This window comes from Clarias gariepinus, chromosome 9 (genome assembly GCF_024256425.1).
Source record: "Clarias gariepinus isolate MV-2021 ecotype Netherlands chromosome 9, CGAR_prim_01v2, whole genome shotgun sequence".
In the NCBI taxonomy this organism is placed as follows: Eukaryota; Metazoa; Chordata; class Actinopteri; order Siluriformes; family Clariidae; genus Clarias; species Clarias gariepinus.
The window spans coordinates 14,987,626-15,009,765 of record NC_071108.1 but is presented as its reverse complement, the minus strand read 5'-3'; the positions used below and the strand labels follow the sequence as shown (position 1 = coordinate 15,009,765).

At 36.6% G+C, this 22,140-nt stretch overlaps 2 protein-coding genes across 4 annotated transcripts; both read right to left on the bottom strand.

Moving 5' to 3' along the window:
* Position 1: 1 nt before the first annotated feature.
* On the bottom strand, positions 2-14,803 carry eps8l3b (EPS8-like 3b). Of its 3 annotated transcripts, none has more exons than XM_053504348.1 (20): positions 14,647-14,803; positions 13,902-13,986; positions 13,337-13,404; positions 13,186-13,250; positions 12,161-12,319; positions 11,858-12,007; positions 11,018-11,109; positions 10,153-10,283; positions 8,373-8,497; positions 8,127-8,238; positions 7,948-8,018; positions 6,054-6,128; positions 5,667-5,812; positions 5,411-5,582; positions 4,607-4,638; positions 4,182-4,275; positions 3,780-3,884; positions 3,565-3,650; positions 785-917; positions 2-673 (listed from the first exon to the last, which is right to left on the bottom strand). In XM_053504348.1, exons 2-20 carry the CDS (start codon positions 13,922-13,924, stop codon positions 632-634), a joined length of 1,881 nt encoding a protein of 626 aa, XP_053360323.1. In that variant the 5' UTR covers positions 13,925-13,986; positions 14,647-14,803; the 3' UTR covers positions 2-631. The 3 variants fall into 3 exon arrangements, with proteins under 3 accessions (XP_053360323.1, XP_053360325.1, XP_053360324.1); XM_053504350.1 differs by having other exon boundaries at positions 13,902-13,982; XM_053504349.1 differs by having other exon boundaries at positions 13,902-13,947.
* A 288-nt stretch (positions 14,804-15,091) lies between these two features.
* atp5pb (ATP synthase peripheral stalk-membrane subunit b) lies at positions 15,092-21,148 on the bottom strand. The gene is made up of 7 exons (XM_053503304.1): positions 20,996-21,148; positions 20,238-20,274; positions 19,961-20,106; positions 18,188-18,351; positions 16,547-16,672; positions 16,035-16,214; positions 15,092-15,302 (listed from the first exon to the last, which is right to left on the bottom strand). The coding sequence occupies exons 1-7, from the start codon at positions 21,021-21,023 to the stop codon at positions 15,225-15,227; spliced, it is 759 nt and encodes a 252-aa protein (XP_053359279.1). The 5' UTR covers positions 21,024-21,148; the 3' UTR covers positions 15,092-15,224.
* Positions 21,149-22,140: the final 992 nt, after the last annotated feature.

Below are 22,140 nucleotides of genomic sequence, written 5' to 3'. Positions count from 1 at the left end.
TGTTTACTCATGCAACAATTGTGTTTAATGAAAATCCACTTTTATTTGAATAGGTAAAATTCAGAATTTTGGTTTATCAGAAATTGCAAAACCATTTTAGATAGCAATGATCATATTTTAACTATACCGGACATCCTTTCTTGCAAGAATATTCCAGTTTATAATGTAAAGGAGCACAGTATATACAAGAGTCACAAGTAATATGGAGAATTAAAATAATGATAAATGCATCTAATTATAATAGCTAGATTAAACTTGATCATAGAGTCTATAAATATTTGACTAAATATGACAGTTGGTTAATATGTTTTAATCATTGTGTATACACTTTCACTATTAACGTATTGTTAATATTAATATCATTAATATTAACATTAAAATTTAGACTCGTTCTTCTGACACAAATGTTAGATGATAAATACTGTAGGTTAAATAGAGGATCAAAAAAGCATCATATGAAACGTTCTTACATTTCAAATTGTATTGGGAGTATAACTTCAGTTGATATTTATGTTTAGATCATTCAATTGTTTTTATGAACCAACATAATATGTTAATGCCAGCAGGTAATCACTGCATAGATCTTGTGAACGAATCCGTCAGCCGGCATCCCTCTTTCACCAGAGCTTGTTTAGCGGCCATTGTAGTGATTATATTCTGCTTCACTTGCAAGCTGCAAAAACACGCAAATGTACTTACATATAGTGAAAAAACATATTCTAAGATAAATGTATAAACAAATACATTTAAAAGTAACTGCACTGGTGAATTATTTGATACATACTGCCACAGATGATTTAACGGCCTGCAGTTGAAAGAAAACCCGACCTCCTTCTTCAGGACACACGGCTCGTATATCCTCACGCCTCATCCCCAAAAGCAATGCTCCATTCATCATACCCAGGTTCCGTATTGTCCTATACACACAAAATTTAAACTTGTAAAACTCAGGCAAGGCAAAAGGTGTTTTATAGCATTGTGTTATAGCTGATTATGGTGCCAGTGCTTTAACCAATCCTGTGTGTTGCAATCCTGTTCACCAGTGCACCTGAAAGTTCTGTACTTTGCTCCCTTGAAAAACAGCGGAAGATTGTTTATTGTAAAATAAATATAAAGTTAAAATGAAGTAGTTGAGCTCTGCTCATGTAGCTGTATGTTTTACAGACGGTATAAAGTATAAATAGCACATTTGTGGAACACTTCAATTCATATTTAAATGATGTCTGCTTAATTTGCTTCTTAATGTGGTTAACAATAGCCAAATGACAATTTAACATTTTTAAAATACATTTATAAAGACCTTTGTATTAATTACTTAACTGTTAATCTACATTTAAAAATATACTGAATGCACACACTTTTATATAATTAATTATTTATTTTATATGAAGGTACTGGACAGTAAGGATGGAAGGTGAGGTTACGGCACAAAAACAATAGTTTCCTATTATGACATTTAATTAACCAATGATTTAGTTTATTAAGTTTTAAATACTTAATTTTAAAAATCTCTCATTCATTGTACATATACAAAAGGGGAATATAAAAAAGACATGTCTGTACATACTGTAGTCGCTGGTCCCTTTAATAGCCATGCCTGTACTCATAACCCCTCGCAGTTATCTAATCAGTGTGGTAGCAGTGCAGTCCATAATATCACACATTTACAAAATGCGTTCAAATCTTACACAGAATGATGTGGAAAGACGAAAGCAAGTCCAGTGAGCAGGCAGGAATGCCTTGTTGATGAGAGAAGTCAGAGGGTAATGGGCTGTATCTGCTCGCTTTTATGAGCCGCACTGCTGCTACATAATTAACTACTGCTATTGGATAACTGTATAAATAAACAGAGCTACAGGTGCTCCTACTGTAGTTCGTATGTGTGTGTATATTATAAAGGCATAGTATACTGTACTGTATTTACATGTGCACAGGCAAATGTTTTAGGTCCAAATTGAAAAGATTTTTCTTCTTAACATATGTTAGAGTTCCAACTAGAATCCAATAGAATCATTAAAACTTCAGCCCTAGGTCTGGATAATTATTTTTTTTGATCGTTTTCTTGTATTGGGGCCGGGGGTAGCTCAGTGGATAAGGCAATGGACTACAGTTCGGGAAGATCCCAGGTTCAAACCCCACAACCACCTGTTGTCACTGTTGGGCCCTTGAGCAAGGCCCTTAACCCTCAACTGCTCAGATGTCAAATGAGATAAAAATGTAAGTCGCTCTGAATAAGAGCGTCTGCCAAATGCCCAAATGTAAATGTATTATAACACAATATAATTTTGAAACCAATTAAATGTTTTCAATCAAATAAATCATAGAGGATGCAACTTTTTTCGACCATAACCATATAAATACACTATATGACAGAAAATATGTAGATATCTGACCCTCACACCCATGTGTTGGCCTTCCCCATAAATGTTGCAAGAAAAGTTTAGGCACACAATTACAGGATATCTTTTGTATGCTGTATCATTATAATTGCCCTTGTGCAAAGTAAGCTCCATTAAAACATGGTTTGCCAAGGATGGAGTGGAGGAGCTTTAATCTCAACCCCACTGAAAACCTTTGGAATCAACTGAAATTCATCAGGCCTCCATATACTACACCTAATAAGACTGTGCCTAACATTACTTTATTCAATTTAATTCAATTATTTATTCATATTGCATTTTTAACAGTGTTTCTTGTCTCACAGCAGCTTAACAGAATAAAAAAAAAAATTGAGAAATTTTTATGATCAAAGGGACAGATTTTAACTAATGAGGACGCTAACTGTAACGGGGTCAGGAAACTACTCCGTGACATGGCAATAAGAAGAAACCTTGATAAGGAACCAGACTTAACAGGGAACCCATCCTCATTGTGATAACGGAGAGCAGGGACCCATTTACAGTTAAACTGTGTGATAGGAAGCTGGACGTTCAGTATAACAGGAGATGTGTTTAAGTTAATATAGAGTCCACTTTCTTTATTTTAAGCTCAGGCACAAAACTATTGTGTTTTCAGTATTTTATTTAAAATTAAATAAAGTCTAAATACTATGGTAGTGCCATAAATGGCTGGAACGTACAGTATATAAAATGTATACCAGGCTATCAGGTACTGATAATGAGTATATATAGATAAAGAGGGAGTGAAGAGCTGAGCAGATACAGTACATGTGTTATCTGACAAGGCAGTTGCAGTATTTCTTCATCAACCAGTGACAAAAGTGGGACACTCCCGAAACCTAATGAGTTGTGACAAGCGGTTTAGTAGCCTATTACAATATAAATGTAATCAGGCACTGAGGGGGTCCATAGGTTGTTTTCTCATAGAAGAACACACCATTTCTCCACACCCTATTTCTTTTACAATTTTAAAACAATGTAGTAAGCGTCCCTTCAATGATTCGTGAATTTTATTCACTAATTCTCTGCATCTGATGAAATAGACCAAGTTATGTCATGACCCAAGTAGGTTGTTTTTATGAATGAAGCAGCATTCAGTGGTATAGTGTAGCTTTGTTAAATGTAGTGTTGAACAGTTAATGCATAAGGCTAAATGGTTCCTTACGTGTTGGAAAAGCCCTTGTACTGTAGCCAGGCTCGGACATCTTCTGGGCTGGACTTCATGTCGAGATTTGGGGGCCGATTCATTCTCTGACACAATGGTTTGATATAAAACAAAGTTAAACAGCGCTTGTGTTGTCTTTTTACTCCAGATTAAAAAGTACAGTAAATGATGGATCAAACTTAAACTTAAAATCATGAAAAAACTGACAGACTTACTGGTGGCTCTCCTGCATTAATAGGCTCTAGAACATTTGGAGGCACACTACCCTCTTCACCACGATTGTTTCGCACTACCCACCACTGCCTGGATTTGTGTACCACCTGTGGGAACACATTCACAAACAGTTTCTCACATACAGGTCATGGTTTTTAGATTTTATCTTAGCAAATGTGGTTCATAAATCAATGTAGTTTTTGTAAAAGGACAAATGTCTTTATATATATAAAAATAAGCAGATCCATTTGATCTTATTTGTCAGCCATAGCATCAACATCACCACCAGGAGAACTCAACACCTTTGGTTCCCAACTACACACCAGGCAACTGGTGACAGAATGATGGGCACACAAGGCTCACCCACCCCTGCAGGGACCAAAGACCAGCCCAACAGATCTTACCTGCACCACATCACCTTTCATTACACTTAGCTCCTGGCGGTTTCGGGCTGTAAAGTTGTACATCACTCTCATGGAAAGCGGAGGTTCTCCTGAGCTACAGGCAAAAAAACAACATAGACTGGATAACAAAATGATGGCTTTATAGATGCATAATTTTGCCCTTTAATACTTTTAAATGTGTGTTATTTCGTTTATTTGTATAGGGCTTTACCCAGTAGACACTCACAGAACATATTTTTAGAATTGTGGCTAAAAATACAGGACAGTTCTTATGCCCTTATGTGTGAAATCATATTTAATTTGTTTGGTATTTTGGTGATTGTGGGGTTTAAAATTGATTACTGTATGATTCAGATAACAACACTATCAACTTCACACAGAATGATCAGTTGTACCAGCAGTATTATTACACACTGTGTATTTACCGTTCAGGAGGAGCGCCAAAAGGCCTGTTATCCTGGAATGGAAAGTAAACAGCTTGTGTCAACAATGTCATCGTTAAACTACAACCATTTGATACACATTACATAGAGTGTTGGAAACTAAGTATTTGGACACTTCTGTTTTAAATTTAATATACCTCCAAAAATGTCTACGTGTCAAATTTATGCTCATAATGTTTTTTAATTTTTGCCGGCATTGGTGGCTCAGTGGTAGGAGTTTCAACTGCTATGCGAAAAGCCTGAGTTCAATTCCCAGCCAGGGCCCAAACGCCAGCCACTGGATGCAGTGCCGGTCCCAAATATTATTCCTCTACCATCTGTACCTCACAGTGGGCATAAAGTTTTTGATATCATATGAATGTATATATTTCCAAAGAGTTCTATTATTGATTAATAATTAAGTGCTTCTTTACTAGCAGAGGAGTTGCTTATAATTGTGCAGGGTGTATAAATTGAGAAGATTTCATATCTTGACTGAAGTGGGTTACAGTAGTAAAAAGGAAATGAAAAAGTGAAAAGGACCTAAAATATAGTTTAAAGAAGAAGTGCTAAGTGGAAAGTAATGAGGAAATGAGAGAAGAGAAGGAAGTAGAAATTATTGTGAGAGATAAAGATAAGGCTCGAGGGCAGGGACAGAAGCAGGGGGCGCTGTGATTCAAGGCAAGACAGGAATGCATATCTGCTGTAGTTCCAGTTGGACTTCATGCTATGATTTTATTCTCTGCTCATATAAATTTAAAATCATTAATCGTGCCATGATTGAAAAAACAGTCTGAAGATTGTTACCTGTCCGGGTCGTTGCTGTATGCCATTCTCTGCTGGAAATCTCTGACTGTTGCTCCGTGACAAAGGTTGGTTCATGGGTCCTAATTGGGCAGGGGCTGGTGCAGGTGGCTGCCAGCCATCATAAAACTGAGGAACATATGGTGGTATCTGTTCTGCATTCGGCCATTTTGATCTAAAAATGAGCAGAGAGAATGTAATAAACTGAGTGCAACACTCATGATGAGCATTGTGGATTAAATATGTGTGGTGTTCTGACCTGGGAATATTCCAGGCATCTCCTAAACTGTTCCAGAGCTGATCCTCCTCTCGAGTCACTTCCTGGGTGAGGAGCTGCAGAGCTTGTTCAGTGAGAAGGGGGAACACAACTGAAGGAGCCACATTAGGAGGATACTGCATCCTCAGCTGTAATATCAGTGAGAGAGAAATAGCCTAGTTAGTAACGGAGTCCTAGTACATTTTGACCTACACACAAAGAGCATTTTCCAAATCTGGACATTCAACACTAGAAGATCACGTATCTCAGCATAAGACTGTATGTACATTTTTGAAATAAGTTTCAACTATATATCTATTCCACACATTGTTGTTACATGAAAGTGAAGAAAGACTAAATTTACTTTACAAAGGATTAGTAGATACTCACAAAAGCAATGGAGGAGAGGAGACTGTGAATGAACTCAGGAGCACCTGGATTAGCTAAGTGCCCTTTAAGTTTCCCCTATAGCAAGACAAAAAGAAGATGTATTAGTTCCAATACACAATCCTGGATGCTGTGGTAGGATAGATACTTATTAAGACATTTATCAATTACTAGCGGTGTTCAAGTCAAACTGGGACATTTGATTGCACAGAATAGCAGAACACAATAAAAAGTAAATTGATTTCTTTATATATTGCCCCAGGGGAGGCGTGGTTTGGTATTTAAGGTGTTGGACTACTGATCAGAAGGTTGCTGTTTTGAGCCCCAATGCTGCCAAGCTGCCACTATTGGATCTTTGGGCAATTTCCTTCACCCCCAAGTTCAGATATAATCAGGCGTCGAGCTGGCAACCCAACCCTGCCACAGAAACCATGGATATATCTCTAGGCTGGGGAGTATCTATCACCCCATGCACCAGATAGCACACACTGTAGATGGACCTTTCCTTTTCCATCATATAATCCCTGCTACACTTATCCCAGTGTTTTTGTAGTGTTGGATACCATCAGGGTAGAACATTTTCTCAGTATGCCAAAGCCATTAAAGTATTGCCTGCTTCATGTCTAAAAGGATGGCCTCCCAAAAGGTACTTTAAATGATGTTTAAACTTTGTCAATGAAAAAAATGATAAAAATATTCATAGACAAATGACAAAGACAAGTTTAAAAAAAAAAAAAAAAAAAGTAGTGGGGCAGCAGTAAAGTGCACGCCCTATCATCCAAAAATCATAAGTTTAAATGATGGGTAATGCTGTAGAGAGAGCTGATTGGTTGAGCTCTCTCAGATTGGAAGGATGGGAGGCGCTTATCGCACTACATCAATCATGGGCACCTGTGAATCCACGCCAGCGGAAGAAACAGAGCGGCCATCCAAGTGCATGAACAAAACTATGATAAAATGTTTTATATAAAAGGTTATAATACAGGGTGTTAATATGATGGGGGGTTTAAAAAAAATGTTGCCACAGGAAACAAAACTGAAAAAAATCAGTGGAAAAACACACCAATCATGAAGAGGCATTTGAAAACCAGCCACTCAGAAATGTTTGAAAAGGCAAGTTAACAATAAGATTCAGTTAGGGAGATTAATTTAGTTAACTCTACTTTTAAAGGTTTAGCATTATTTAACGTATAGTTTTAGCTTATCATTAGTTTCACGTTGCTGAGTCATGAGTTTTGGCGCTGTGACTAACGGATTGGAAATGACTGCTGTCTGGCTCACGGATTATATAAATTGTCTGAATAACGAATTACATTTTAATTTTAAAAATATAACTAAATAACTGAGTACCTAAATGGCAGACCTAACACGTTAGATTACTCGTTACATCAAAAAAGTAATCCAAGTACTCTAACACGTTACACCCAACACTGGTGCTCACTAACATGATTACCTCTGTAACAATAAACCCTGAGAGTAGTCGCAAAGTGTATTAACTACAAGTCAATGCCATACATACAACTTTTATAGCATTAGAAATACTATTTACTGCAGTTACTTATTAAACTAAGCTAACACGCAAATTCATGTTAGCTGTGAGAAGCCACTTTAACTCATGCCGTAATGATTGAAGTATTAGCATCGTACGTCCAGCGACTCACAGCTGTAATGTGCTTGAAGCCTGCTGTATGTTAGTCGGTTTTACACCTTCATTTCCGAGAAATTTCATCACAAGTCCCAGTATGACTTGAACACTCCTTATTAATAAATGAATAACTGAAAAAATGTATTAACTAACTAACAAAAAACAAAAAAACAAAACACAGCGATGTGTGCAATTGCACTGATTCCTTCTTGGAAAGAAAAGATTTGTGAAAGATTTGTGTTTTTGACTTACAATGAGATTAAAACTATATTTCATTTTTTGGAGACAGGCCACAAATTCTTCTACAGAGGGAAGGTATTCACCTGCACAGAAAATAAAGAGTAAAGAATTAAGAAATACCCGTATATATTGGAAAAAAAAAAAAAAATCACCTAGCCTGCACTATTGTTGCATATATCATGTTGCTTTGCCTTGGTTTTTCTTTTTGTTTAGTTTTTTCTTCTTTCCATTCTCTTGTGATAAAGCTGCTTGGACTTTGACAATAAATATCTCGATGTCAGCCAAAGCATGATTCAAGATTTCCTAGAGAGAAGAGATATATTAAACATATTTAAATATTTAAACATATTTATAGACAGACATTTATATGAACATACTGTACATTACATATATTCATGAAAATATGGATAAGAACAAGGCAGAAATGATAAACTGACCACATTATTTTCAATGTCTAATTTGGATAGAGGAGGCTGCTGATCAATGTGGTTTTGTCGTTCCCGCATGTCTGGACTGTAACGGTTCTCCTCTCTGGATGAAAACATCGGAGGCTGGTGATCATCTGAAAAACAGAGTTTGGTGCATAATAGAGAATTAAGAATGAAATCATGCATTATTTGTAATTTGAATAGACAGTAAAAGGGCGGTGACTTGTACAGTAAGAATTTTACTCAGTTCATTAAACCTGTGCTTTTAATTTCTCAGTTTACATCCTGATTTTGTTTGGAAGTAATTGCTGCTGTACGGCAAATCACAGCCTGAATCTGTTCAATAATATGTGACGTTATCTAATGTTTCCATTGTGACTTTCACAGTGACTTGTATGGCAGACACACTTTTACTCAATTTAAGACAGAAACTGACTCAATTTCTGGTAGACATTTCACATAATCTTAACGCAATTAAAAAAATAAAAATAAATAAATAATGAAATAAATAAAAATCACATATTCACACTTTGCATGGTGGGGTTCTGCACAGTGGGTATCTAACATTTATGGAAAGAGTTCCCATTGTCAGCACTTTGTAATAGTTTGAGTTACACTGTTCTTAGTTATGTTTTACTGTCCTAAGGACTTCAGGACATTGCATTTTCTGGTTACTCAGTAACATAAAAATATACAGATGTTTTATTACCTTTAAGAAACAGCAAAAACAAGGATGTGAGGATATCAATAGTTTACAGTTCTCAAAACAGGAGCTAACTTTGTTCAGGGATGTTCCACAGCATTAAATGGAACTCTAAAAAGTTTTTTTTTTTTTCTTATTTCTCTGGGAACATGCTGGTTATTAGCTTTTGATTACTTTTATATAGCCGCATGCACTGTCAAGTTTTAATCATTCTTAATGTAATCTGAATAGAAAAATTATGTCTGTTTCAAACCAATTCTGTACATTTACTTACAGAGTATTTAAAATGAACCTGCAATAGGTTTTATGATTTTAACCGATCATATTACAGGTTACATTTTCATTATATCCATTCCACCTAGAAGCCTAATTTTCATTAAGCATTACAAGGAAATCCACTTTTGGATGCTTAGAACTGCTAAATATCCAAAAACCCTTGAATAACAGTTTTAATAAAAATGGTACAATGAGGAACATAAAGGTTATGGTCAAAGTTGTCAAAGTTTCTAAATGAAAAAAGGTTGTAAATCGATCAGTTTTATTATTTCATTCAAAGTGTGTCATTCAACTGAATTTCCTTCTTCTTGTATAAAACTGATACAGTTCCCCCCCCCAAGATTTTCTCCCTAATTTAGTCGTGTCCAATTTCTCCCCGTCACTAGGGGGCTCCCACATTAAGGCTACTACTACCACTCAGTCAGGAGGGCCGAAGACTATCACGTGTTTCCTCCGACCCACGTTAGCCGACTGCATCTTTTTCAAACTGCTCGCTCACGCACCGTTATGGGCGGCGTCACACACTCGGAGGACAGCGCTATCTTCCGCTCCTTCAGCTTGCGCGAGCTTACAGGCTCCCCTGATTGGCTGTAGAGCCGTGATTAATGTGGAAGCACTAAGTACCTCTCATCCCTCCCCCCTGAAAGAGCTCGGCCAATCAGCTCTCTCTAGACCTCCGACTGCAAGAAGTTACACCATTACACGGGAATCGAACCAGCGACCTCTGGATGATAGGGCGAGCACTTTACCACTGCGTAGGTTTCCAAAAAGACATTTTTGTTAGGTTTATGTTTAGGCAGAGTTTTTTACCATAGTCTTGATAGAAGTTGGAGTGAGGAGGAGGATACTCAGGTGGAGGAGGTGTGAAGTGCATTGGAGAGAGTCCAGGTTTGCGGAAACCCCCAGAATAACCTTGACCTATTATGTTCTCCAGATTACTCCTGCAGAAGATGTGATACATCACAACAAGTTTTGTTTGGAGACATTATTTTTATTCACTGAATATAAATTTTGAAATTATATAGCAGCACATCTACAACACATTTATATCCACTACCGTTCGAAAGTTTGGGGGCACTTTCTAACTTCATGATCATTTCTGATTTTTATTTCTTACTACATTGTAAAGGAATGCTGAAGGCGTCCAAAAAATGCATTAATCTCCTTTGAACAGTTAATGGTGAGATGTGTCTGCTACTTGTGCTCTGTAAAGACTTTATAACGCCTGTAATCTGAGGTGCTGTTAATTGGTCATTTTTCAGGCTGATAACTCTAAATGAACTTCTCGTCTGCGGCAGAGGTAGGTTTTGGTCTCGCCCTTCTGGGATGGCCTTCATGAGAGCCAGTTTTATTATGGTGCCTGATGGATTTTGCAAATGCACTTGACAATACTGTTCTTGCAAGATCTATTACAGAAAGGCTGACCTCTGTGTCTTAAAATAACAACTTATTGTTGTTTTTGTTGTTACATAATTACATAATCCCATACGTGTTAATTTATAGTTTTGAAATCCCCAGTATTGTTGTAGAATGTAGAAAATAAATCACTAAACAAAACCAAAGAAATTTGTAAGTGACCCCAAACCTGACCTTGGAGCATAAGCAATATTTTAACTGATGCAATTCTCAACTGCAGACACACATAACCCGGAGCACTTGACAGACAAAAGCCTACCTGATGTCAAACGGTGGCTCACTCGGAGAAAATCCTGGCCTTTCATCCCTGTTCTGGATCACACTTTCTAAATCAGCTTTCAATTCCTCTGCCTGTAATTCAGCAATGCACATAACTTTGTGTGTCAGTTTGTCAAAATTTTCTTCTATCTCAAAAACACTTTAAACATTATCTATCCAGTTACTCAGTCACTGAACAATACTAGATAACTAGATAATCCATCCATCCATCTAGAAACCTCTTTAGTCCAACTAGGGACCGTGAAGGCCAGTGGTGATCATTTGTTAACGATATTTTTTACGATATCTAGTCAACACTCACACATGCATTCACACACTACAGGCAATTTGGGAACGCCAATTAGCCTAATCTGCATGTCTTTGGACTGTGGGAGAAAACCCACCATGCACGAGGAGAACATGCAAACTCCATGCACACAGATCCAACACGAGAATCGAACCAGGGACCTCTGGTGCAAGGCAACAGTGCAAACCACTAAGCCAGCGTGCCTTTAACTAGATAATATTAGATTAATATTAGCTGATACTAGATAAAACCCATCATCTTAATATAGAAATTCCAGCCAATTTCACCACAAAACCTTATTATATCGCTACCATGCCATTGTTACTGCTGAGAGATACTGAGAAGGATCTGCTACACAAATGATATCTGGTTGAACATGATTCTATGGGGTTAATGGGCTACAGTCTGTAACTGTATCCGTACAAAGTGCAATAATATGTGATAGGTACCTAATAACCTGACAAACTCAGATCATTAGGGAAAAAAAACGAATTGAAAGAAAACCATATGCAAGAGTGAGAGTAAAGTCCTAACCCCGGTTTCCTCACACTGGAACACGAAAACATTTGTAACCCTCTGGCTATTGTCTTGAGCTGTGACTATCAAGAGGGAGTCATAAGCGCAGCTGTCCAAGATTGCTTTCGTCTGAAGGATACTGCCAAGAGGAAGTGAGTCCAGCAGCTCCTGCACAGTCAGCAGTTTCAAGAGGTAATAAGGAAAGATATAGAAAAGAGAAATACAGAATTTTAAGAAACTCAGGCATATAACATTGTGAACAATAACATTTATGATATTTCTTAAATATGAAATAAAGCTTGTGCTAGGGTGACCCCTGACCTTCGTTTCCACATCACACAGCTGTAAGTGGCTGCCCTGCACCTGGAGGATCATATCCTGACCCCAGACTTTCCCTCGGCTCTCCAGGCTCTTCAGCTTGGTCACGCAGTCCTCAGTGCTTCTTACATCCCGTCCATTTAATTCACATGTAAACAAGTGCTAAGGGATGAATTATAAACATGTTACTTAGTAAAAACTATATAATAACAACCTTACTGATAAGTATAAGAAGTAAACCTTTTAAATATTACAGTAGGTATACATAAAGGAAGGAAGAGTAAAATCACAGCAAACGTACATGGGACTTTTAGTAAATAAGTACTTTCATGTATAGTATAGGAAACTACTGTTTATGTGATCAATGATCTGACCAGGGTAGACCATGCCCTTTAAAGCCGTGTCCACTTGGATGAGTACTTAACAACAGAATGGTGTGATTCATGACGGCCTATTACCAAGCAGACGTTTATAAATATCAGTATGCAACTATTTCATCCCCCTTATACCGTACCAGTATCATTTAATGCAATAAATTTATTTATGGAAAAATAAATAAATAAGTAAATCAATAAATAATAATAATAATAATAATAATAATACATAATTTGAGGGCATTAGTCATTTTCTGTTATCATCTTTTTCCTCTTGCTCCTGAAAAATGTAGCGTGTCATGCGGGCAAGAAAGCACAAAGTACAAAGTTCTCCATTGTGATGATACACTCGTATGGCAGCTTTACTTCTTTTACAATTCACTAAAACCGGACACTCCTTAAATGCTTAACAGATTATGTGGAGCACCTAACCTGTAAATCTGAATTAAAGTTGTGCTAAAAATACTGTTATTGGAAAGTCCATAATGTCTTCAGCGAATTCTAAAGGTTATTTTAAAAACCTGGTTTCATGCCGTTATTCTGCAATACTGTAGCTCACACAACATTTCTAGTTGGCCAAAAATAACATGGTGGAAACATAATGCTAGGCATGTTGTATATAAAAATGCACTTTTGTTGATTGATTCTCCTTACCTCTACTCTGTACTGAAAAGCATCTGCTTGTCTGCTTATGTTCCCCAAATATTCCTTCCTTTGCACTGTGTTGTAAGAAAATACATGGAATCACAGATGGAAGTCATAAATTAGTTCTGGGGGTGAAAAAAACCCTGAGGTTGTTACTCACTGTAGATGGATTTTGCACTGGGCCGAGACATATCGGACATCTGAGAAGATGCCTCTGATGAGAAACCTCTACAATATAAACACAACATTGTTTGTTCTGTGGATCTGGCCTGTACAAACATGTACATTATCAAATAATAATACTGAACGCCATTAGTTCAACCATAAATATTATTAAAAACTGTTATTAACATTTTGTGCTCCATATATCCAAGAGTATTTTCATAATATTCATATTATTTCCTAGACAATGCAAAGACCTTAGGGCACAGGGTTGCCAGAATAGACAGCGTATGTTTAACAATTTTAACACTGCCCAATCTAATAGAAATCAGCCCAAGCTTCACTGTAAGTAATAGTCAAATAAAATAGATAAGTAAGCAAGTTATTCTTAATCATGGAAGTAGCTGGTAAACATACATGTATGGTGGGAAATGTATTACCTGTCAATATTAAACAAATACATACAGAAAAACAGTTTTAACAGCTGCACATCATTTGCAGAATCCCTAAACCTCTTACTTCCAGAAATGTGTGGTTTAAAAAGGCTTTAGCTGATTGAGTACCTTGAGGCTGGGTTGTTGAACATTCTTTCTTTATGATGTCACACACCTATTACAAAAATAATAATGTTTTAATATTTTTGGCTGACTGAGCCAAAAATATTAAAACATTCAGTGTAATTATGGTACTTAAAATATACATTATAAATTATGTATTTTATTATTATTATTATAACAAAATACATGCCATAAAACACACAGTAGGTAACAAAATAGGCCTTATAGGGTTATAGGAAACCATTAGAAAACTCCTTATATTTTAAAATATGAAAATGTTGAAGCTCTGACTTTGAGACAATTAACATTTTTTTTTTAATCTCTGTAATTTGTTTTTACATGCCACTAAATATATATGAAGTATTTACACCAAATTATTGTAGATGTTTAACTTAGAATATTAGTGCTTAAACTCTTAAGAATTTCACAAAAACAGTTGCTACAATTTTTCTGCTATAACTAGCTTTCTTCAAAAATGACAAAGGCTTACTGACAACAGCTTTAATCGTTGTGTAAACGTTTAGGTTTTCCCAAGCGAGTTCACACTATATTCAAGAAATAGGTTTAAACTATATTAGTGCCCTACTATATGAGCTCATTTTGATTGTGGAATATTCCATTAGTTTTATCTCGCCATTTCAAATGATACATTAGCAGTTCTCGATATTATGAACAATAATAAAACATCAGTTGTTTAGCAATTTTACCAATTTTTAAATAGATTGTTATATTTCCATCAAAAGTATGTTACCTGAGAAAGTCTGTATAGTTCCAAGATTAATCTTTGTAAATCATTATTTCTACATGCATGCCAGGAGAAAACATCCACAAATTTGTCAAATGTTCCTGTTTAGCACAAACCCTAGAGCAAAGTCCAGCTACACCTTTATGATTAGACAGGAAGTGTGCTGAGGTAGGTTTTAAGTCACTGATTATAAGCCACGGGAATGGAAAATCCAATTTTATATACTCAGTCCAAAGGTTGGGAACACCTCTTCTTGCCATGCTGTTCTAAAGGCGCAATATGACGCATGAAATCAAGTAACAGCTAAAACTTCATCCTCCTGAATAACGAGCCTGCGATAGCATTTATGGCTAGTTTGAAATTTGGAAGAGGAATAATGATAAATATCAATAATTAATATACAAGTGAAAACACATGAACTGCTCTTCTAAAATAAATGCACCGAAGCCAGTTAGTGAATAACCAAATACTTTATTCAATGTGTATGTACACTTAAAGGACACAATTAGACCATCTGTAGGAGGACAGAGTTTAAGAAAAGCAGGTGGCTTGAACATGGATGGGAGAGGCTCATCAAGGGAATCTTACACTGTGGCTTTGGCCTGAGTGGCCTTAGCCAGTACTTTCAGATCCGAGATGCACTTAGCAATACTCTCCTTTTCCTGAAAATCAGAAAGAGAAAAACATCAATTTGTGTATTTGCAGCAATTAAAAATGAATATTACTAGCACAAATTTCAATTGAAATTCTTACACTTTCATTTCTTAAAAAAAAAAAAAACAGCATTGAAAGTAGATCACGTTTGCTGCTGTAATTAGATCAGGCACCTGCTCCATCTAGTGGCATGTGTTATGGTTACATTAAAAAAAAAAAAAAACGCAACAAAGAGAGTGGCTTCCCCCCCTTGTGTATATATTCTTTTAAAAGGGGGAGGGGCAAACCTTGACACACACCAAATAAATACCTTCCCAATAGTGTCTGATACTTACTACTTAGCAACCTAGTGAACCAGTGTAGTTAGAGATTTAAATCATGGAAATTTTATGTTATTCAAGAATGATAGTCATTCTGGATAAGAGCAGCTGCCAAATGTAAAAATAATGTAAATGTAATGTAAATATAATACTCAGAGGCCCACAAGTGTCAGCTTGGAGCTAGAATCTGGGACGTGCTGATCAGTAGTCTGTAGTAGTGTTTAGTTAACACCTAAACCACCGTTCTACCATTTTACCTCAATACTGTAGCATAAATGGTTGGCCAAAGATTTAAATAAACAAACAAAAACAGCTGTGACTCTAAATAAATCACCATACATGACTGTTAAGAACATCCAGGATCTAGGAGAGTTTCCAATAGCTAGAGAAATCCAAAGCCAAGACAGTGATGAATTGTACCTGTTGTGGTGTAATGCTCTTGATGACATTCTGCTCCACCCAGTTGACCATGTGCTCCTGCTCCATGCGGCGCTGCAGGTGCTGAAGTGCCACCTGATAATCGAGCTTCTTCTTCACCTCATTGGTGACCATGTGAAGCCGCTCCCTGTAGTTGGTTTCCAGAAGCACAGCAACGTTGTTCTATGAAACAGAATTTAAATGAAACATATTTCAAACGTATAAATCTGAATGCTTGCTCATGTTGTATTTTGATTACCACAGTATCCAGAGTTCATACAAAATAGTCAATAAAAGCTTTCCTTGAAGCAAAGATAACATGTACAACCCTATGATTGTCTCAAACAAGGTTAGACTTTCTTGTTACTAATTTGTACACTTTAAATAGACTTTTCATACAACTCAAACAAAATGGAACATAGTGTAAAAAATATCTGATGCTTGATATTGCATTGGTCTGAAGTGGACTCCTTGCATGCTTTACAAATTAAATCATTCATCTTTAACTTTCTCACCCGTTTAGCATCAAAAAGCATATGTCTTCCTTCAACTCTCCACTGCTCCTTTTTTTCTTGCTCGATGGCTTCAGTCAGGCTGTTCATGCCCTTGTCTTTCACCTCCTGGATCTTTGCCACTTTCTCCTACAAAGAGAAAAAATAGGAAATGGAAATGGTTGTCATGTAATGAACAGTGGTTAAATTACTCAACAGTGTATAGAAGGTGTCCCAAAAGACTAAACCTAAAGGCATTTTAACTTATATGAAATTGTATGTTTTTTTCTTTTGGACAAAAGATGGTTTTAAAGATAACAGAACAGCTTACAGAAGCAGAAGTAACACAACTGGACTTTTTCAGTAGAGGTCAGTAGTCTCAACAATCTTTGTGGGAAAGGAGGAACTCATCATACATACATGTGTGTGTGTGTGTGTGTGTGTGTGTGTGTATATATATATATATATATATATATATATATATATATATATATTTTATATATAGAGACATACATATACATATATATGTAGTGTTTATATATATCTCGAGTGACTTGCATTTAGGGCTGCAACAACTATTTAACAACTATACTAATTATCGATAATGAAATTCGTTGTCAACGAATGCCGTTATCGATTAGTTGGGCTGCTCACGTCACTGAGGAGCGCGACTACAAGATGCACAAATACACAAAGACAGCGGCTCGCGCAATGGAGGTTACAGGGGCGTCTGCAGGATAAAGCGCGCGCCCAGAGTCCTCCAAGGTTTGATAGCAATTTACATTAAACACCTAATATATATAATATATTAGTTATATATAATTTTTTTTTATATATATTAATTTTATATATACATATAAAACACACACTGTCCACTTGCCATTTGCAATTATTGTTAAAAACAAAACAAATGTTGATTTACATAAAATTAGCTTTAAATGTCAAAATTAAAGATCATTAATCTATATATGTGGCTTTCGCATTTTTTAAAGTTTACTTTTATACATAAATAATACCCTGATTTATGGTTTTATATAGTTACAAGCAAAACATCAAATTAAAGAAGCGTTTAGGTTTTATCCGATTAATCAATTAATCGAAAAAATAATCGGCCAACTAATCGATTATCAAAAAAATTGTTAGTTGCAGCCCTACTTGCATTCAATCCCATTACACATATGAGCACTTGAGGTCATCGCCCAAGGGCAAAAAAGTCGCAGCTTGGTGGTCGACTAACTCTAATTCTCATTAGTAAGCAACAAGGACAGGTATTTCTTTATACACATTAGGATTTTTTCATTTTTTAAGAGAAATTCCTTATCATCCTGAATCTGTGCAGTCATTCTGAATTTTATTATGTATTATTTGTCATTATTAAACAGTTATATTTTATCAGATAAAGGGGAAACAGAAAACCAGCTCAACAAATTGGACAGGACAACAACAAAAAAAAAAAGCCCATCAACTGACCTGATTTCTGCATCAGACAGAAAAACCCACATCAGTCAACCTCTAAAACAAAGCTCTATCATCTCATACCAATAATGCTGAAATTAAATTTAGCAAGTAAGCCTTATTCAGAAGTCTTACTAGAAAATCTATGTTTCATAGAAATTACTGCCAATCTGATCAACATAAAGCGAGTATGACTTCAATAAAACACACCTCGTTCAGCTTGTCGGCAAAAGCCGCCACCGCCGGACCAAACTTCTTGACACCATAAATGAACACAGCACCGATAGAGGCAGCAGCGATGGTTTCATTGTTGATAATGTAGATCTCCTTGGAGAGCAGATACAGGAGCAGACCAGTGCCGAGCATGTAAGGTCCTGGAAAAAAAATACACACACACATATACCATATTTACTAGATATGCACCACCTGTAACACGATTCAGAGATTTATGTGAAACAAATGAACATTGTGTACATAAGGTCATTTTGTTGTCTGTATGGGGCATTATACAGCAAGCAGATGATCTAGAAATAGCACCAGTCAGAGCCAAGTTATAAATACTCTACATCAATTATGAAAAGTTGAACAGTTACCTCACATGCAGATACATTATGTGGAAAAACATTATGTGGAGCGTGTCACCGCTCACGCACCGAACTGCTCGCTTACGCACCGTTGAGGGCGGAGTAACACTTGGAGGAGTATCCGCCCCCTTCGCTTACGTGAGCTCACAGACGCCCCTGAATGGCTAGTAGAGCCGTAATAATGTGGGAGCATGAGTACCTCTTATCCCTCCCCCCTGAGAGAGCTCGGCCAATCACCCGGGGTTCGAACCAGCGATCTCCAGATGATAGGGCGAGCACTCTGAGGCCCCTATGTGTATGTGTGTGTATGTGTGTGTGTGTGTGTGTGTGTGTGTGTAGAATAATATGTTTTTGATTGCATGTCTGGCTGGATGAGCCTAGCTATAGTTTAAAACTGTTAAGCTGTTTAAACTATTTGCACCCCATGTTTAGCCATTTCATTAGAAAAACAGTGGCAGAAAATGACTGAATGTTAATTAAAAAAATCCTGAGAGTGCCATGTGCTTGCTTCTGATCTTCTCCTGTACAAACTTATGTAAAATTTACCTGAATCGAAAAACAATTCAACACACTCGCTAGGAAGGGCATTGACAATGAGGACTGACTTGTGGCAACTGTCTCGTGGCTGACCATGGACACAGTGATTTAATGATAGTCTTTGGAGCTAACTTACTTACTGTATTTTTATTATTTCTAAGTGTATATACGAGTTATTTTCTTTATAACTTTAGCATGTCAATAAATAAATAAGCAGGACGACAGGCTGTGTTATCCCCTCACACTGTATGCATAAATATTATCCAAGTCTTGTCTGAGGCTCTTGATATGTTTAAAAGCAAAGTGACCTTCTGTGCTAGCCGGAAAATTACATGGGAAGTAGGAACTGTATTCAAAAAGATGAGCCTAATAGAAATTTTATGTTGAGAGGTTATTTTATTTCGGCTTTTACTAGAAATCCCAGTTTTGTATCCTGAAGTCAATAGCTGCATGACAAACTAGGCCTGCATGATTTGGTAAACGGAAAAAATATATAATATAAAATCCAATTGTGATTGTTTTGGCACATTAATTATATTGTGATTTAAACTGCGACATGTAACCATTAAAGGCACCATTTTGTATTCAAACATATTTCTCTAGAGTAACAACAAATGATGACAAATGATCTCATGAAGATCAAAATATATTTATCATCTCAACAGCACTTAAAAAAATTAATTAAATAAAATATTTACATTATATATGAACACAACAGAAATACCTGACTATGCATATATTCTCTGCAATAAATTGCAGCCTTTTGAGAATAAATAATTGCACATGTCCCTATTGCAATTTTTACATGATTGTTTGTGCAGTACTAATAATATCCCAGGAACAAAAAGACAAATATAATTACCCGTTACACCAGTTTTGGGGTACAGCAGCGTGAAGAGCTCTTCTGGGAAAATTCCATGGCGCACTTTTCCTCCCTTCTCTGGCAGAGGAGGCACAGGGGCCAGGCTCTGAGGAGACGAGTGCAGGGAACGAGACGCCTGGACAACACTGGGGAAAGAAAATATAATAATAATAATCAGCAGAATTTAATTTCAAAACTGAAAAATTTTAAAAACACTGAAATAAAGTTAAGATTTTTTTCAGTGATCGAAACGCAGTCATTGACACAGCGTACATACCAGGGTCCGAAGGAACCAGTATTTTTCAGGGCTGAACCTGGAGACAGAACAGACATGATCCATTATGTCAATGTCATTCACTATCAACCAGACAGCTCTTTAATACAACTACATGGGATATAAAGAAAAGTACATGAGCTCTGGTAAAATATAATAGGCAGTTTCTTGCGCAAGTTGTATATATTAAGTGTGCTGTATTCAGTAAATAAACAATTTACTTCATTGACCACAATAACCTGTATTTTCACCCGCAGCTCAGAAACTCAATTCTTTCCCACAAACCGAGACATTCTTTACTCAATAAGACATTAAGTCAAAGTCCAAAACGAACTGTGAAATAGTGTATTAAACAGGATATGGACATCCCGCTACTCTGCTGTAGCATGCAGCACACTGGGTTGGACTTGAGCTAAGTGAAGGACGTCTTTCTGGACGACTGATTCTACCGGCACTGCACGGCTATGCAGCTAAAGCTAATAACTCCTTAGCTAACAGTTAGTTTGGAGACAACGCACATATTAACAAAGAAGTAACTGAAGGTATTAATTAATTAATTCCAATTACCAAACTCGTGCTAAATGTCTATGCATATTCATCGCAAACTCTCCAATTAAAACATTAAGATAGCTAACGTTAGCTCGTTAGCTAATCAGGCCTGCTCCTTTTACCCTTCAACTTCACATTCAGCATACGTGTCCATTAAAATAACAACAATAAAGCAACAATTTTTACCCTTTCTATCGTTTAAACTAACCAACCTGAAACTATCACAAGTCTGGACAGCATATCTAGATGAAGGAAGGGCAATAACCCAGGCCGCAATGTATCCTATAGCAGACACTGACGTTCCCCGGCCTCGCTGTGCCCTTCTGCACCGAGCAAGGGTGCTATAGAAATCTCACACGTCTTATCGCGAGAACTCGTGAAACTCCCTCGTTCACCGTCACATCCGGGTTTTCGTGATACACCACCAACCAGAAGGTGGCGTAGTTTTACAGACATATTTTAGTGGGCCGAAATGGCGCCTAATTCGCAGTTTGCAAATTTTAATCACACAACTTCGATTGATAATACACTACTTAAAATTAATATCCAAACAAATTACCAAAAATAAAGTAAAAATACCTTTAAAATTATTTTTCTTCTTTTCTTAAAGACCTTGCCAGCCTTGCTGTTTCTTTTTGATTCCACAATTTAGGTATCTGTAAATGTTATTTACATAACATGTACAGATATTTTTGTAAAGGAAAGGTAAAACATATTTTAAACGCAAGTGTCCCTCATGTTAACTTTGTGCCTGATTTTATGGAAGGTACAAGGTATGGCTGGTCTGGAAAATTGGCTTTCAGAGGCCGGGATGATGATTGAGAATGAGACCTGATGGTGGTGGTAATAGAACCAACTGGATTCCAACCACCATTAAACAACAAAGAAGAAGAACTTTGTGCCTGTTTCAGTCATTTAAAACAGTTTATGCTGTCCCAGCTCACTATAGCTACACTTTATCTCAAAATATAAAGCATTATGACATTCATTTCCATAAGTCCTCCTTTTTAAAGGTGATAAATGTGTCTGGCTCCATTCGTAAGTCATACCAGAGTCAAACTTATGTGCCTTGAGGGGTCTAAATTCATAAACCTAATCTGTACTGAAGCCATATTTGCTATTTTACATTCTCTCAACCCTGTTATTTGAGCACATTTACCTGGGCAATAAGCCACATGTCTGACTGGAAATCTGGATTTTAAAATCATGGGGAGAAGAAAATAAACTTTATTAGTTGGGTTCCGTCATTTTTGCTATAAATGTTATTATGGATAGTTAAATGCAGGTTTGTTTTATAATCAAAACAATACTTTTTCCGTTCCAGCCATTTATGCCATATGATCACTTCTGTACTTGA